Source organism: Drosophila busckii, chromosome X (genome assembly GCF_011750605.1).
Source record: "Drosophila busckii strain San Diego stock center, stock number 13000-0081.31 chromosome X, ASM1175060v1, whole genome shotgun sequence".
Lineage (NCBI taxonomy): Eukaryota > Metazoa > Arthropoda > Insecta > Diptera > Drosophilidae > Drosophila > Drosophila busckii.
Window position 1 is genome coordinate 3497323 of NC_046608.1, and position 18879 is coordinate 3516201.

Below are 18879 nucleotides of genomic sequence, written 5' to 3' on the forward strand. Positions count from 1 at the left end.
ATTTTCATAAGCAATATATCGACACCAAATATGCGCTATCGATATCATGAACTTGCCACCCCATTGTACAGTCGCCACTTTGTCGCGTCGGTAGATATATAAATATTTGTTGTTTTTTCATTTCGCGGTAAAATAAGAAAACAATTGGACATCACTTATTAGAATTTAAGCAATGGTAAAACTTGGCAAGAAAAAATTGTCTAGTACAACCGACCTTACCGTTAAAAGGTCGCAGAGGCATACAGATTCCGAGGATTCTGTAGAAAAGAGAGAAAAGGTTGAAACACCACAATCGGGCGAAGAGGAACCCAAGCAAACAAATGGTAAAAATGGTCGTTCCGCTAAGAAACAAAAACTCGAAAAGGAGCACACTGAGTCGGAGACCGGTAGCGATGGCGACGATGTGCCATTAAACGGCAAAGGGTCTACCTCCATTTCATCGACACCCAAAAAGAAAGTCAAAGGTACAAAACCCAAAGCCAAAATGACTCCAGCTATTAAAAAAATGAACGACGACGAGGAAGAACAAAATGAGGAACAAAACAATCCTGATGAAGATAAAGAATATGAGGTAAATTCCTTTAACAAGCAATTTGCAACAGGCTAGGCAACTTAATCGTTTTTGTTATTTTGTCCATGCTAAGGTGGAGGCAATTATCGGTCATAAAACCCAGCGCGGAGAATCGTATTTCCTTGTACACTGGAAGGGTTACGACAAGGATGCTGATAGCTGGGAGCCGGAAGCTGAGCTGAATTGCGATGATCTTATTCAAGAATATCGTAAAAAGGTGAGCTTATTCTGATTCGCTGTTGATTGTTAAATCGAGTTTAAGGATAAACCAAAGGTAAGATTGAAAGTTCCGATTTTCTAATTTAAGTAAATTGAGTTCTTTCAATTTACTTAAAGAACAATAATTTTCCAATAATTGAAGGTAACATAGTAATTCCTGGTTAAATATGTATTTGTTTAAGCAACTTTTAAATTTATATATTCTATTATAAATTAACTCCTAGACGAGCAACAAGCGAAAATCATCTACAGGCAACAAGTCCGAGCCAGCAGTAAAAGGCGTACGTGGACGCAAACCGATGAAAAAAGTAGAAAGTGATCCCGGAAAGGAGTGGGTGGTGGAGCGTATTGTCGACTTTGTAAATGATGATGACCATGGTGGACTTTATCGCATTCGCTGGAAAGGCTTCACCGCCAAGGACGATACCTGGGAGCCAGAAACTAATCTATCGTGCAATGCCCTTATAGAAAAATTTAAAAAGAATATGGATAGCCAACGCAATGTAGATGTCAAGCATTTGCGTGAGTCTCCAAAGAAAACCAAGCGTCTTGTCAATGAGACAATACCACGTTCTGATATGAACAGTCGCATAGAACGCACTTCTAAGCGCTCTGCCGCAAAGAATAGGTAAAGCTAGCTTGCTGTTTCACTCTTTTTCATGATATTTTAATACTGTCTATCTCTTTCACACATAGGGTTTTCTACGGCGAGGAGTAACCAGTAACATTATAGAATACCATAATTGCTAAACTGGCCTAAACGAAATTTTAAGTATAAACTATAAAACACACAAAAACGGAAATCAATCTTAGATTAAGTGCAAACAGGCAACTTAGCCATCAAGTATACATAGCTCATAGATATTTATGTATGTATTTTTTTCCTTTTTTTTAAATGGAAGCTATGCTGTTTAGCTTCGAAGAAAAACCCATTTTGGTTCATTCTCGATCCCTCGTTCTTTTATAGTTTTTATGTATTAATCATTTGTTTAGTAATAAACGTAAATGAACTATTACAGATAAAATTATGAGAATCTAATCCACTGCGTTTTGTGTTATCTCGATCAGAATAAGAAAAGGGTAATCAAACTGATGGGGCGTTTACTCACTGGGATGGTTAAAAACTCGGGCGCCTTCTCTGCTATGCTCGCGTTTTATTGCATGCTTCAAAATTCTGTAAATTTTCTTTTAATATACAGGGTAAGTTAAACTAATTTAGAGGCCCGCTTGCAACCCAAAGCCAGGTTTCTTGGGCTCCTCGGTCAATGATGTAGGCTGGCCTTTAGGTTCGCTGGCAAAGCGTCCATTGCGTGGGCCTGGTGGCGAGATCTTATCAGCCTTTAAATCAGCCAAAATCTCTTGCATATCTTTGCTGGTCAGATCCTCCTGTAATAAAAAGAAAGCTGCTGAACTATTGACTCTACAAAGACTTTGACTTTACATACATAGTAATCATCATTGATAGCCACCATGGGCGCATTAACACAGGCACCCAAGCATTCCACCTCGGAGATGGTAAACTTTTTGTCCTTAGTGGTCTCGCCTACACCGATGCCCAGTTGCTTCTTGCAGGTCTCCAGCACTGCGTCAGAGCCGCGTAGCCAGCAAGGTGTTGTTGTGCACACCTGTATGTGATACTTGCCCGTTGGCTTGCGCATGAACATTGTGTAGAAGGTGGCCACCTCATAGACGCGCATGTTGGGTAATTCCAGAATTTCGGCAACCTTATGCATTGCAGAGATGGGCAGCCAGCCATACTGACGCTGTGCCAGATCTAGCAGTGGTATCATTGCGCCACGTTTGTGGCCCTCGGGATAGATGCTCAGTATGGCATCGACACGCTTTTTGTTCTCCGCCGTAAACTCGAAGGGTATGTTGGGATTATCTTCGGGTGTATCGCGATGCACAAATAGATTGTCGCTGCGCTGTGCACTGCTGGTGGCAATGGCACGCAAGCTGCCCCGCTGTAAATATCAAATATTCGTTGTTATTGTTCAAAAATTACATAACTTGACATGGGCCAGCAGGTATTTGTAGTGAAATAACTTTGGTGGCATGGCTGATTTAGTACTTACAACGGTGGCCAAAGTCTTTGCGGCACAATTCGATAACATTTTGGGCAATTCCAATTGAAGCAACTAAATAAAAAGTTTAGCTTTAATTGTATTTGTCGGTGCAACTTATGCCTGCTTTGATTTCAATCAGCTGTAGCTGACAGCGTTGTATTCCTATGCCTATCGATAGCAGTCAAAAAATACGATAGCTAGAGCAGAACTAGCAGCGCCAAATTTAAAATTTTTACGAAAAGCAATAAAAATGAGTACGCATTGTTTCGTTTTAAATTCTGTTTAGTAAATGCAAATTGATTAGTAGTTCACAGTGCATAGAAGACTATGAGGCATTTTGCTCATAGTTTTCTGTTTTCATATCGTTTAGACCCAGATCTTCGTTGTCCTCAAAACTGCGATCATATCTTTCCACAGTAAGCTTTTCATCCGGCTCATCATTGTCGCTAAGCGATTGCACATATGTATTTCCAGCCGGGTCCTCAAGTACCAGTGTAATAACTCGCTGTAGTTTTAGTACATCCTCAAATGTTTGCAAAAAAGTATCCATCTTCTGCTTGGAGCCGTCGTCCGCAGAGTCGTGAAACAGCGTGCAGTCTATTTGATCACGCATGGCCACCAGTAGACCCTCCACAGTGGTAAAACGACCGCAAAGCGCATGCGGGCCCACATCCAGATCCAGTTCAGGTATGGCCAAGCTACAAGTTTCTGACTTGAGCACATCACGCGTTAGATCCTCCTTGTCAACAATGCGCACCTTGAATCTAACGCCCTGCGGCTCAATGCCACCGCCGGACTTGACCTCATTAGTCTTATGGCCACATTTCTCGCAAACGGTGGCCATTATCACAACCTCCTTGAAATGCGGTATGTTTGTTAGTTTCATGTTTGTCTCGCATGGCGCCTGACACTCTGGACAGTTTGTGGCAAACTGTAGCACTTCGCCTTGCAGATTCTCAAGTGGCCACTCATCTTCGGCTATGGGCTTCAGCAGATGCTGCTCCTCATGGTTCTGCTCATATAGACCTGCAAATTTATCAAATAAAATGTATGCTCGCAACTCTTTTAATTATTGTGAATATCACTAATTTACCTAGCATCTCGTTTTGCTCTTTCGTGCGCGTAAAGTGGGATGTCTTTAGCTGAGGATCGCTGGCTGGTGCAAGCAGATTTTCAATAAAACTATTGCCCGATATGTCTTCCAGCAGCACACGGAATGGCGTTGATAGCTCTTTTAGCTGACGCAAGCGATCTATATATGCATCTATGGATGCTGCTTCAGATGGATGATCAATGCGACGTTTCTCCTGGTCCTGGGACAAGCCAGTTATTGTGCGCTCAATTATACCCTCGACGGTGGTCACCTCGCCCTTCTGCGACTGTACTGGTATCTCTAGCTCTACCTCCGGTATGCTTATGCTTGAGTTATCCGAGCGCACAACACGGCGATTTAGATCTGCAGATTTTTGTACTTGCAGCTCAATGCGCACGCCGTTTTTTTGTATTTCCGAGGCAGATTGCATTTCATTGTTCGTATAGCCACAGTGCTCACACTTGAATGACATTAGGACCACTTCGCGGAAGAATGGTATTTTGGTGGGCAGCAAACGTGTGGTGCCAGTTTGAAAGCAGTTCATACATGCGGATTCAATTTCGACCACTTCTACTGCTTGATCGGCGCTAATCTCCTGAAATATGGGTTGATCCTTCGTTGTGCTGTCGGCGCCATCGTTTACAGCTCGTGTTGCGTCCACAGTTGACATGATTTAATTTAAGATTGTTGCAATATAAAAACTCGAGTCACACTTTTATATTTATCTAGAGAGAGTGATGGATGACAGTGTGTTTATTACCAACAATAGCAATTAGTCTGGTATGGCGCGGAACTATCTCGAAGCAGCTCGTTAATAATTTTGTATTGCTATATATATATATATATATATTGTCAACACTTGTTGGCTAAATGTTCATTATATTTTATGTTCACTCTATAAATTTAAATGACTTTTGATTGTATAAGTTAGCGCATATCGCTTGAGTTAACTAAGCCGGCTTTTGTCAAATTGCATTCCGATCGCTGCCCATTACAAAAAATGGCTTGAATACGGAAATAAAGCACTGTATACATGGATTTAATGTAAATTTTAATGAAGTTATTAAACTATGTATGCAAATTCGCTTAGTGCATTTAAAATTTTATCGACAGCTGCATACGTTTTTATTTAACTGCTACTCTTCACCAGCGGTGGAAGCTTGCAATCTTTCATCCGTTACTCCTTTAAGGTATTGCTTTTAAGCAAACGGATCACATAAATATGTTTTCTGTTACAAGAAATATTTAAATCAATAAACTAATCATATTAAGTATTAACTATATTATTCTCATACTAATTGTATTTTAAGCTTTTATTTTAGTATTGCGAAATATGCCAAGTACTCTGACTCGTTACGCGGTGTGCATGTGACATGTAGCAGATTACCAAATATCGCTCAATTCTAATATTAACCGTCACTAACTGCGAGGAAACAGCAGCGGCGGCTAGCAGTGCTGTGTGTGTGTTTGCGTGTGTGCGCGACGAAAAAGTATAAATCGTAGCGAGCTGAAGAAAAAAACGTGTGAAAATTTATAGAAAGGTATTGCAATAAAAATAATTAACAAAACAACAAATGTGTGATGGCCAATTTAAAGTTACAAATCAAACGAATTGAAAAGAACATTCTGTCTCGGCTTGTGCGTGTGTGTCTGTGTGTGCACATACATGTATGCATGTGTATGTATGTGAGAGTGTGACCAGTAGCACCTGGGCGCTAGAGTAGAAATTTTGTGTTCAAGGACAATGCGACGATACAGTGGTCACAGCTGCAAGTGTGTACAAAGTTATGCCCACCGATTACACTTAACCCCCTAGCCACTAGCCCATCATAAGAAACGGCTCAAGCGCTAAGAATTGTTTAAATATACATACATTAGTCTAAGTACGATTGCCCAGGCTAACGAAATACTACACACATATAGTCTACCGATTGCAAAGGCCTAGGTATGTGCAAAAGTTAAAGGCAAAGGCAGCAGACAAAAAGTACCGACTTGGGGCGAATAATAAATTAAAAAAGCGGGCGCAAAACGTTGATTTGAAATAAAGCATAACAACAACACGGATTTTCGCAGGGCAGCAGCACAGGGAAACGCGAAGAGCGCATTTTAAAATAGAACTTTTTTTTTTACATATTTTAAAAGAAATTAAATTTTCAAATGTACATACATAGATGTGTGTGTATGTACATATGTTTTTTAATTCATTCGTAGGGAGCATGCGCGTACCAATACAAACACATGTGCGAAGCATTCTCGCTCTCTTCGCGCGGCAAACACATGGTTCGTGTCTTTAGTGCGAAACAGCCACAGCCTGCACTGAAAATAACTATCGCTGAAATTAAAAGAGAGCGAGAGCGCCGATACAAGCGCGTTTGTAAAAAGTACGTAAAAAAAAAAAGAAAAGAATAGAAGAATGAACAAAAATGCAAAAGTACGACAAAACAAAAACAACAGCTGCGCAGATTTCAACTAAATTGTAGAACTTAGCGGCTAGCTGTGGGTAAAAGGGGGGGCGACGGCTCTATTCATCTACTAGCAGCTTTTTTTTTTATTTGATGCCCGTTTCCAATTGCACGGGGGCGCAATAGTCGACAGTCGCGCACTGAGATTCTCGTAAACAAAACGCTTCAAATTTGCGTACCACGTGTGTATTACTATGCGTTTATGTATGTATGAAGTGCCGCGTGTGTGTGTGTGCACTAATACTGTGGCGATTGTTTAGTGCAGCTGATTCGGCTGATGATTTGTTATTGTGGTGCTTTTTATTACCGTTTCATTATTATTCTTTTTATTTTATTTTCCTGTAGTTTGAGAGCAACTAATCAACATTTAAATTTGCGACACATCCGCTGCGGGTATTACTAAGAAAAAAATATATATTCGTTTAGACCCGCGTGTGCTTTTGCGTGCACACAAATGTACACATATATACACACACACACACACACACACACATAATCAGTGTATGTGAACTGAACAGAACTAGAATTGCTGCCTGTGTATGTGTGTGTGCAACTATCCTTAATTCAAGGATTTTTGACGTAGTGTCCTTGCTAAAACAAAAAGAAAATCATTTAAATTTATTGCAAATGGCATTGGGTTTATTCAATTCTTGTGTGTGTGTGTGTGTGTGTGTGTGTGTGTGCGTGAGCGCAAGCGCCTGCGCCTGTGTCCTACCCAAAGAAAAAAGCACAAATATAAGTACATAAATATTGTAACTATGTGTATTGGCACGTGCGTAGAATTATCGGCAGGCGTTAATACTAAATTACTGAAATTAAGTTTCGATAAGTAATTATTTCTGATCGAAAGTGTTTCGATTATAGAATTATCGTTGCTAGCCAAACGCTTGCTAAAGTAATTACTTTTGAAATATATATAAAACACACAAGCATAAGTGCGGCGCATTTATCAATTGAAGCCAAAGCTGCCTTAAAGTATGCTCTTTGAATTTGAATGAAATACATGTGTGTGTGTGTGTGTGTGGTGTGTCTGTGTGTGTTGCATAAGTCCTGGGCGCTTTAAACGCAAAGCTGTCAATTGTCAAGCAGTTTATCATTGACTTTAATGTCAAACGTAAATATTAGGATGGATGTTTAGATTTATTTTCTCTACATCAGAGGCGTGTCGTCTAACTAACTCGTTTATTTATTTTTCTTGACGTTTTTATTATTTTTTCTTCGTTGCTTCGCTTGTGTTGCGGGTTTTATTTTTCTATTTACATAATGGCCACTTAAGCCGTTTGTAATTTTATAGTTTAAAGAGTTATTGGTTTTATTGTTTTTGTAATAAGAAGTTTTTTATTTTGCATCTTTAAACACAGAACGACGCCTTAAAATCCTTCGTCTATTGTCGTCTATTCGTGGTCGTCGTCGTCGTTTTTTGTCAACGTTCTCACGTCGTGGTTAACGCAACACTCTCTCTTCAGCTACAATAACAAGAACCACAGGCAACAATTAGTTGCAAAAAGAAAATCGTATACACATTGCTTTAACGGGGATCGCATCGCCAGCATCTACAAGAAGTCAAATCAGAGAGGAGGAAGCATAAAGAAGAAGAGCAAGCAGTAGCATAAAAAAAAGTCAAGCAAAGGTACAGCAGACTAGAAGAAATTCCAATAAGAGGCTTACAAAATGCAACAACAGACGACGGCTAAAATGTAAATGGGAGGGAAAGCAAAGTAAAACAAAAAAAAAAACAAAAAACAAAAAAAAAGCAAAAGGACTGTGATTCGCCGTCTATGTATGAGTGTGTGTGTCTGCGTGCGTGAGTTTTATGGATATTTGAGTGTATACTACAACAACAACAAGAGCAACAGCAGCAAGCAGCAGCAGCGACGCCAGCAGTAGTGAGCGCGTGCCCTCTCACTCTATTTCTCTCTCGCTCTGTCTATTTATCTTTCTCCCACTCCTACACGACTTACGCTTACTGTCTGTACTACAACAACAACAACAACAACAACTATTTGACTGCCTCGCTGCACTTGAGCCGATTGACGACGATTTTTTTCGCGTTGTCTGCCTCTTTCGCACATTCGACTCAACACTCGATGTGCGAAACTGTAATTGTAACTGTATGCAAAGAGAGTAAACGCAATTAAGCGCTCTCTCTCACACGCTCTCGTTCAATTGGCATGGCTGCAAAGAGCAACAGCAAAAACAACAAGAAGGACATGCAGCTATAACAAAATTACAATTAAAAGCAAAGTGCAAGGGATTTGAAACCAAAAAAAGTAAGCCAAAAACAAATACAACAACAACAACAACGAAGTACAAGCAAAAGCAAATTTTGTTGCATCAAAAAAGCCAAATACACATATAAATAAAAACGTAAAACAGACATAAGAGAACAACTGCCAATAGCAAAGAAAAGAAATCAAAAAAAAAAAGAAGCGAGAAAAATAAGCAAAAAAGGATACAGAAGTATTAAACGTAACGGTTGGTGGCTCAATTATGGATACGCTGCTGGAGGAAATTGGCCAGACGCTGCTGCCAGCGACTGGCGGCGTTGTTGTAGGGCAGGATGAGCAAAAATCAAAGCGCGTCTCGCTCTGCGATGAGTCCAATTCATCGCTGGTGCTGGAGGACACCGATGTGAGCAATACGAGCAGCACCAGCAGTGCCAGCAGCACCAGCAGCAGCAGCGGCGGCGGCGGTGGCAACAATAGCAGCAGCAGCATCATTAGCAACAGCAGCCTCTTCAGCAGCAATGGCTCCTCCACCGACACCGGCAAGGGCAGCAGCACTGTGGGCAGCATTGATGTTGGCAGCGTTAGCTCATCGGGCATACTTGGCTCGGCCGCCTCGATTACATCATCGGTATCGACGACCGCACCATCGACGGCCAACTCATCGGGACTTGGCCTGGTGGTCGATGTGGAGAGCAACATTGGCAGCAGCCAGGAGCTGAGCCATGGCTACGATGCCAAAAGTGTGACAGAGCTGGACTCGCTGGAGGATTCATGCGGCGCCATGCTCAAGGATGCGGACAAGTACTGCAAGCTGTGCAGGTAGCTAAAGTTAATAACAAATAATTCGATATATTAATTTGAAATTTTGCATATTTTTTGTTTGCAGCTCGCGTTTGGTTATGCCACGCATCTTGTCCTGCCTGCATGTGTTCTGTGAGGATTGCCTGCTCAATTTGCTGGCCCAAAAGGAGTCGGGTGCTGCCAACTCACCAGCCGCATCGCTTTCATCCGCGGCCAGCTGCTCGTCGGCCTCCTACGATGGCAGCGATCATCAGCAGCGCCTGCACGCATCGCTGGAGTGTCCCGTCTGCAAGCAGCAGACAGCGCTCAATATCAAGGGCGTCAAGGGCTTGACCTGTGACTATATTGTGACCAATATACTGGACCTGTCCAATCTGGAGGCCGAGCATATACCCTGCACCTCCTGCAAGGGCAAAGAGGAGGCCATTTCGCGCTGCAACGACTGCGCCAACTTCCTGTGCAATGGCTGCGATAATGCCCACAAATATATGCGCTGCTTCGAGAATCACCAGGTGGTGCGCATCGAGGATCTGCAGAAGAATCTGCAGAACGACAAGCCGATCATACACAAGCCCATCTGCTGTCGCCAGCACATCAACGAGAATCTCAAATACTATTGCTTCACCTGCCAGGTGCCCACCTGCAACGATTGCCTGCTCAGCGAGCACAAGGGCAACGATCATCACTACGAGACGGCGAACATAGCCGAGCAGAGCATACGCTCGGAGCTGGAGCAGACCATCAGCGAAACGCTGAAGAAGGCGCAATATTGCAACGATGCGGGCGCCAATTTGGGCAACGCACTCAACGAGCTGCAGACGCAGCACGACAGCGTGCAGCAGCAGATCGAGCAGGCCTATGTGAGCTACAAGCGCATGCTGGAGCTGATACGCGATCAGCGTCTGGCCGAGCTGAGCCGCCTGCACTCGGAGCGCGAGCTGAAGATTATGGATGTTATGCAGAGTCTGGAGAACAACATGGGACGACTGCAGCAGGCGGCGCAGTTTGGTCAGCGTGCTGTGGAGAAGGCAAATGCTGTCGAGTTCCTGCTGCTAATGCCGGTGATAAGCGCTCAGTGCCAGCTGCTCATGGAGCAGACGCCACAGAGCGAGGCCAACTATCAGATACAGTTTGAGTGCAAGCCGGACAAGTTTGAGCGCTTTGCGCGCGATATGTTTGGCAAATTCCGCACCGAGGCGCATGTGGCATTGGAGACATCCTCGCCTATGGACACGCCCAAGCAGCAGTCGCCACCACCAACAGCAGCAGCAGCACAAGCTGGCACACCAACATTGTCTGGCAATTTTAGTGCTGGTCTGTTGCACGCCAGCAATCGTCAACAGCAGCAACAGCAGCAGCAGCAGCAGCCCAGCAGCAGCTCCGTGCAGGGACGTCTAAGCTCAGCAGCTGTCTTCAGTCCCATCTCATTGCCCAGCTCGCTGCAGAGTTCATTTGATGGCGATACTTCGGTTATGACAAACTTTTCCATGATGAGCACATTGCCACCAGATTCGCCGCCGCAGCTGCAGGCGCCAATGCAACAGCAACAACAACAACAGCAGCAGCAGCAGCAGCAACAACAACAGCAGCAGCAGGCCTTGCAACAGCAGCAGCAAAAGCAGCAGCAGCAGCAACAACAACAACAGCAGCAGCAGCAACAGCAGGCCTTGCAACAGCAGCAAATGTCACAGCTTGTTGCACCTCAGGGCTTGGTGCAAGTGCCTACAGCTGGCGCGCATGTCAATCTCAATGCCGCCGGCTCCAATGCTGGCATGGGCCTGAGCTCACTCAACGGCATGGGCATGGGCGCTGCTGCTGGCGCTGCCGCTGGACCGCCGCCCACGTTCAGCATGCTCGAGTATAATCTATCGCGCCTGGCCAGCCTCACCGAGACCATACCCGATGGCATGAACGATGCCCTAGCCGTGGGCAATGCCAATGCAGTGGCTGTTGCTGCTGCCGCTGGCGGCAATGCCGGCACTGCGGCTCATCACCAGCAGGCGGTTATACCCGCCTCGGCGGTCACGCCCACTCAGACGATCACACTCGCCGATATTCTCTCCGGGGATCAGCGCGCGCTCAACAATTTGCAAGCCTTGGCCAAATTGGGACTTAATAATAATGGTGAGTGAACTGATTTAATTTTTAGCTGCGCCAAAAGCTGTTTGCTATAAAAGTTACAATGGCTTGAGCTGTCTTTTTGCTTGTAGCAAGCAGCTTTTAGCCGCAGCTGACTGCAAGCTGTTTGCTATGAAAAGCAAAGAAGTTGAATTCTCTACTGCATGAGCAACTTTATAATTGTTGAATTTATGAAAAAAATTAAAAAAAAATGTTTGCAATAAATATTGCTTACTTTAACAGTCAGTTATATAATTTAATTACATTAAATTAATTTTTTAAACCAACTTGAACAAAACTTGCAAAAACACAAAATGAAGCAAGACGAAAAATGTTTGGAATAAAAATAAAATAGTAAATAGTGCAAATAGTATAACAGTTAAATATTGCATAGCAAACAGCTTTCAACTGACTGCAAGTCAGTTTCAAGGCTGCGTCTTTTATATGCCGCTCAATTTTATTGCATTTAATTTTATTTTGTTGACACTTTTGAGTTGTATTTTTTTCTTATTTTATTTTTTGCTTTTTGTGTTTATTTTATTCCCCTCCACAAACAAACTGCACACCCACAATCCACACACACACACACACGCGCGCCCACAAATACACACACAGATGAGCATCACGATTTGCTATCGTCGAACGGAAGCTCAACGTGCCATGATTATTTTTTAACAGATTTCTGCATGCCGACAGCCACATCGCCCAGTCTGCAGACCCTGAACCCCATTGTGGGTGGCGTTGATGACATTGGCTTGAACAATTTCCATGCTGTGGCACCGCCCGGCACCACAAGCGTCGTCACCGGACGCAACAAGGCCACGCCCATGCAAATACGCTGCAAATTTGGCTCGCTGGGCACGGCCAAGGGTCAATTCAATTCGCCACATGGCTTTTGCCTGGGCGTCGATGAGGAGATCATTGTTGCGGACACCAATAATCATCGCATCGAAGTGTTCGATAAGATGGGCGCACTCAAATTTCAGTTTGGCGTTGCCGGCAAGGAGGAGGGTCAATTGTGGTATCCACGCAAGGTCGCCGTTATGCATAACAATGGCAAATTTGTTGTCTGCGATCGCGGCAATGAGCGTTCCCGCATGCAGATCTTCTCCAAATGCGGTCACTTTATGCGCAAAATTGCGATTAGGTGTGTATAAGGCCAAGACTGAATGCTAAACAAGGCTAAGCTAACATATTTTGCAGATATATTGATATTGTTGCGGGTCTGGCAGTTACCGCAAAGGGACATATTGTGGCTGTTGATAGCGTTTCGCCTACAGTGTTTGTTATATCCGAGGAGGGCGAGCTAGTGCGTTGGTTCGATTGCAGCGACTATATGCGTGAGCCCTCAGATATTGCCATACGCGGTAAGTTATTGAAATATAGGCACTAAAACTTGCTTTAATCTATGCTAATTTGCTTTTGCAGATAATGATTTCTATGTATGCGACTTCAAGGGCCATTGCGTGGCTGTTTTTCAAGAGGACGGCACATTCCTTTATCGCATTGGCAATGAGAAGGTTACCTGCTTTCCCAATGGAATTGACATATCCAATGCTGGCGATGTGCTCATTGGCGACTCACATGGCAATCGCTTTCATGTTGCCTGCTACTCACGCGAGGGCACGTTGCAATCTGAATTCGAGTGTCCACATGTCAAGGTTACATTTAAACAAATGCACTTTATGCACCATTATAACTTATTATATGTCTTTGTTTTTGCTTTTGCAGGTTTCGCGCTGCTGTGGCCTTAAAATTACCTCAGAGGGCTATGTTGTTACGCTGGCCAAGAACAATCATCATGTGTTGGTCTTAAACACGCTTTATGTTCACTGATTGCAAATCAAAGCGCGCAACAATCGTCCAGCTGTCGATATGAACAAATATAATTATAAATACTCCTCGGGTAAAATTTATGGATGTCGTCGTCAGCAGCAGCAGCAGCAGCAGCAGCAGCAACAAAAGGATCAGCAGAAATCAACAAGCAATAAAAATCAGGAACATAAATAGCAGCAGCAGCAGCAGCCGCAGCAGCAACATCAAAGCAATAGCAACAACACAAATAAGAGTAAAAGAAAAAAACCAAGAAACAAGCAACAAAAATTAATTGAAAAACCAAAACAAGTCTCGAACACTTAACTAAAAACACACACAAACCACACATTTTAATCATATTGACGACAAAAAAGAAGAAGAAACGCCGACTGTTGCGTCCCACACACACACACACACACAATATTGAATTTTAACAACAAACAGAATGCAACAGTACTATTTTTGATCTCTAATTTAAAAACAAGATGCAGCAGTTAGAAAAGCAATTAGCGCTACTGATGAAAAACAACAAATAACAAATCTATAATAAAACAGCAAAACAAATCTTTTACTTAGTGTAAAGTTATAAAACAAAAAAATCAAAAAAAAAATGTAAACAAAACAAAGTCTTGAGATATTTTCAAGTGGTTTGAACAACAAAAGGCTCGTTTTGACATTGTTTTTAATTTTAAATTATGTTCTTGTTAAATATTATCACTCAAAGACACACAAACACACACACACACACACATGTATACACACACATACACACCGACACTACTACATGTTACTTATTATCTATGTATAGGCATATATATTGTTATATCAACCAATTAGCTTTTTTGTGCATACCCTTCCAGAATCTTTCTCGAAAAAACTACAAAAAATCTAAAAAAAAAAAAAACAAACAAACTAAACGAAACACGCATATATTTTACATACTATAATGTATATGTGTGTGTTTATTATATAGCAAAAAACATACACATACAAACAAACAAACAAACACTCAACTCTATATCTATATATATTATATAAATATATGAGAAACGTGCGACTTTTGTGCACATTTCCAAAGTGGGCAGGAAAAACCAGTCGAACAATTTTGTTGAGGCATCGTACAGGCAATAATTGATAACAAATTATATATATATATATATACATATATATATATGTATAACTAATGTGTATTTTTTCGATTTTAAAATGAGAAACAAAACAAAAAACATACAAAAAACTGTTTAGGTTTTTCCTTACCGCTGCTTATATAAGGTGATATCTATTTATATATATTAACAAACAAAAAAAAAACAAAAACAAATATATGTTTATGAAAAGTATGACATATATATATATATATATATATTTAAGAAACAAAACAAAATGTAATATCTTAAACATACATATATGTGAAATCCTATGACTATATGACTTTGCCATATGTAAATCAACTGAAGAAACAAAACTAAACAAAAAAGAACATACGATTTTTGTCGCTGTATATTATACATATACATGCAAAGCAGGCTAAGCATATATGTGCGGTATATATATATGTATATGTATATGTGTGTGCGCTCTCATTGTCGCGTTGTGCGTGTGTTAGTTACAAACAAATTGAAAGTGAAAACAACTACAAATTAACTATAAGCTAAGCAACCAAAATGCAAACAACAACAATAACTAAAATGAGAAAAACCAAAACAAATAGCTATTGTTTAAGTTCTATTATACACACACGTATATATACTATATGTTAAAACAATATTCCTTTTGCTTACACATACACACACACACACACACACACATACATCAACACACATGTGCATATGCCCACATATTTCAACAATTAATTATATAATGCAGTTTGCATTATGTTCTAGCGCTTTATTGGGGGCATGTGCCATTAATTTTCCCGTTGTAATACGATATATAAGGCTGGTTTACTCCCAAGACATTATTATTTTTTAACATATGTTAACTATTATGATTATTATTATTATTAGATATATACATATATGCAGTGTAGCCTATAGTTTTTGTCATTTATATTAATTTTTTTTGCTGTCTTATTATTTTGTTTTCCAAACTTTACTAAATGGCAATTTATTTTTTGAGACTATGTTGTAAGTGTAGCTGTTAAAATGTCAGAGCAGAGCAACTTATTTTTTATAGTCTGTACACACACACACACACACATACATACACACACACACATATACATATAAAGCATACACATATTGCAATCAAAGCGTTCTGGCAATGTAACATTTGTTGATTACAAAATTTTATGTTAATATATTTTTTTTTAATAACATACATTTTAACATCTACATGTTCCCTATACATATATATACATATATTTAGTGATTCTCGTATTTTTATGCTAATTTTAAAATGCCGTTCAAATTGAATGTGTTTCAAACAATGGAATAACTGTTTAATCTTGTCATTTAACTTTTAGTTACAACAAAATGTTCTAAACACTATTGAAAGCGCATACAAAGAAAACGCAAGTTCTTTTAAAATTGTATTTACTATATATTTTCATTTTTAAAACAATCATACCATGTTATATTAATATGTAATTGTTTTTATATATATTTTTTCAGTTTTCCAAAAACAACAACAAAAACAAAAAACACTCATTTTGAAGTTTAATTGGCAGTTCTCTTAAAACTTTTTTGTTGTTACTATTAAACATATATGTTTCGATATATATGTGAGGCTCTAGCTATACTTTTAGCCATAACTAAAAAACAAAACAAATGTTTTTATATTTTTGGTTTTTGAAATTTTTGTTTGATTGTTGGTGAAAGTTGTAAGGAAAAAAAAAAAAAAAAAACACTTCTAGTGACACTATGCTACACACTATATAAACTAAATATATATTTATGTAATTTTACGTTATATTTTACACACACACACACACAAGTATAAGTTTTAAGCTCTAAGCCTCCCACTACCCCACCCCAAAGTTGTTGTCGAAGAAATGTTTTTGACGAAGGAAAAGGAAAGAAAAAGAAAGAAAAATGCAATTTTTTGTGAACAATTTGGCTGTAAAAAAATATATATATATATAATTTAATACTTTTTATTATTATGCATAATTACGTTAATTATGTTAATATATTTTGTGTTTTTTACTATCGTTAAGATCGTGTACAATAATTTCTAATGAAGAGATGCTAAAGCTTTTGTGCTTAGAGAGAATTTACTTATGAGCTCTTATGTTTTTATAATTCATAAACAAAACTAACATGTTGTTTAACTGTTTAACTTTGCCGCTGCATTACAAAAACAAAGAACGAAAAAAAAACTAAACAAAAAAATGTATAAAAGTATTAAGTAAAACACTTACAACAACAACACAAATGAAAAACGCCAAATTTTTGTTAGTTGTCTTTTTTTTTTTTAATTTATGTGCAGAATTTGTAAACAAAGCAAAAAAACACTAAAAATTGTTATATACACATAAACAAAAAATTACTTAAAAGCGATTTTTGTTTCTTTTTACATTATGTTTGTTTCTAGTTGTTACACAAAAGAGAATCGAATTAATGAGACGCAAAAAGAACAGAAAGAAAAAAAAAAGAAATTGTAATTCCACACGCTTTTATTTATAAAAACAAAAACAAAACAACAAAAAAAAAAAACATTTACATAACAGCAAACGAAGTTATATTTGTTTCAAACAAAATTTTTTATTAAATTATTTAGTTTTAGTTGCAAATACAAAAAATACAAAAAAGCAAAACAAAAACAAAACAAAACTTAAACAAATGATATTAAGTGAACGAAAGAACACACGATTTTTATTGTATATGCGTTTAAAAACAAAAAACAAATCATTTTCCAAAAACAAATTGTACATGATGAAAAATAATGAAAATGAATGTATGACAAATTAATTTCCTACGATACATACAAATTTATATGCAAAAGCGAAAAATTGTGCTTAAGTTTTAAATCAAATTTACAATTTAGTTGAGATTATGTACGAAAAGTGAGAGAGCGAAGTGTCCCCTTTTTACATAATGTTTTATTATGTATAAATAATAACGTATAGCTAAAATCTATATATAAGTTTAGCCAATGGCATAGGGCGGGGCACGGGTTATGCGACTAAAAGTTCAGAAAGGGCGTGGCACACATATACACAAAGATACAGACAGACATACATTCTATATAACATGCAACTAGTCACATAAATGCGCTTACGTCAAAACTATTACGTATAACGTTACGTAGCACGAAGAGATTGCAACGAAACATTTAAGTGTGTCGAGATAGAAAGAGAGAGAGAGAGAGAGAGAGAGAAGTTTTTATGCCTAACGCAACGTAATTGCATTACGTCACGTGTTACGTTACGTCAGAAGCGCAAAACTCGTGCCAAGCGCCAAGTGCCAACTCTTTTTTGTCGATGCCTTTCTTTTGAGGCAAATCTACAAGAATAAAAAACAAAAACAAAGCAATTGAATACATTACAACACATAGTAAAAGGAATATATTATTAACTATATTAAAAAAAAAAAACAAAAATAAATATGAAAATGATGAGCAAACTTTTTGCTTTGTTGCGCATAAACTTTTTTTTTGTTTAATTACTTTCAGCTTAAAGTTTTTACCTTTTACCTTGTACTTGATTTTAAGTTAAGTTGCAGTTTATTGTAAAACACACACACACATACACACTTTTAATGATATGTACATACTACATATATATAGGTATATATATATAGAAAAGAAATCAAAAATCCCACAAGTCGTAACAAATTTGATGAAGAAATTTTTGAAGATGCTGCCAAAGAATTTTCTTTTTATATATATACATACACACTTATATACATATTTAGACATATATATATACCATGCATATATATACATATAATGGTATCAAAAACAAAACATAACTAACTACTAAATAAAACGTATTAATTTTTTTGTTTAATATGTAAAAACAAAAGCGATGATCAACCAAGAGTAAATAATAATAAATGATAACGCAAAGCTGTGTTGTGAATTAACGTATGCAAATTATGATTTTATTTTACTATTATTATTTCTTTTGTTTATTTGTTTTTTTTTTTTAGTGAGATATTGCTCAAACCGACAACAAGATACGCAAATAGTCATAAACAATAATTATTAAAACAAAAAGCAAGCAACGTTATATGTAAATAAAACTGTTCCTTGTAAGAAAAAAAAAAAACTTTTTCTGGCGCGTGCAGTTGAAAAAGTTGTGAAATGGAAATGTTAATAAGCAAAAAAAAACACACACTATACATATACGATATACATATTGACAATTTCAACTAAATATATAAACAAATGCATACATACACATACATATGTATATCATATATAGTTGTTAAGCAAAAAAAAAAAAACAAAAACGTTTCGGTACAGCAATCAGTCAGGTTTTGACTTGGAAGCCGAAGCAGCAGCAGCAGCAATAGTTTATAACTAACACACACACACTGTCAATTGCCTAACTAAAACACAC

General features: G+C 38.8%; 4 protein-coding genes and 1 long non-coding RNA gene across 6 annotated transcripts; 3 read left to right on the forward strand and 2 right to left on the reverse strand.

Moving 5' to 3' along the window:
* Positions 1-83: 83 nt before the first annotated feature.
* Positions 84-1973, forward strand: LOC108606989 (chromobox protein homolog 5). The gene is made up of 4 exons (XM_017997563.1): positions 84-571; positions 645-788; positions 1015-1418; positions 1487-1973. The coding sequence occupies exons 1-4, from the start codon at positions 173-175 to the stop codon at positions 1506-1508; spliced, it is 969 nt and encodes a 322-aa protein (XP_017853052.1). The 5' UTR covers positions 84-172; the 3' UTR covers positions 1509-1973.
* LOC108606990 (NADH dehydrogenase [ubiquinone] flavoprotein 2, mitochondrial) lies at positions 1925-2992 on the reverse strand. The gene is made up of 3 exons (XM_017997564.2): positions 2866-2992; positions 2236-2754; positions 1925-2176 (listed from the first exon to the last, which is right to left on the reverse strand). The coding sequence occupies exons 1-3, from the start codon at positions 2902-2904 to the stop codon at positions 2006-2008; spliced, it is 729 nt and encodes a 242-aa protein (XP_017853053.1). The 5' UTR covers positions 2905-2992; the 3' UTR covers positions 1925-2005.
* Positions 2993-3120: 128 nt separating this feature from the next.
* Positions 3121-4677, reverse strand: LOC108606988 (zinc finger protein ZPR1). Its single transcript, XM_017997561.1, has 2 exons — positions 3950-4677; positions 3121-3882 (listed from the first exon to the last, which is right to left on the reverse strand). Exons 1-2 carry the CDS (start codon positions 4617-4619, stop codon positions 3182-3184), a joined length of 1371 nt encoding a protein of 456 aa, XP_017853050.1. The 5' UTR covers positions 4620-4677; the 3' UTR covers positions 3121-3181.
* A 687-nt stretch (positions 4678-5364) lies between these two features.
* Positions 5365-8147, forward strand: LOC108606659. The gene is made up of 2 exons (XR_001915466.1): positions 5365-5490; positions 7773-8147. It is a non-coding gene; the product is annotated as an uncharacterized LOC108606659 (long non-coding RNA).
* A 559-nt stretch (positions 8148-8706) lies between these two features.
* LOC108606658 (E3 ubiquitin-protein ligase TRIM33) lies at positions 8707-13558 on the forward strand. Of its 2 annotated transcripts, none has more exons than XM_017996982.2 (6): positions 8707-9458; positions 9526-11564; positions 12174-12705; positions 12762-12925; positions 12987-13219; positions 13290-13558. In XM_017996982.2, exons 1-6 carry the CDS (start codon positions 8902-8904, stop codon positions 13392-13394), a joined length of 3630 nt encoding a protein of 1209 aa, XP_017852471.1. In that variant the 5' UTR covers positions 8707-8901; the 3' UTR covers positions 13395-13558. The 2 variants fall into 2 exon arrangements, with proteins under 2 accessions (XP_017852471.1, XP_017852472.1); XM_017996983.2 differs by having other exon boundaries at positions 12237-12705.
* Positions 13559-18879: the final 5321 nt, after the last annotated feature.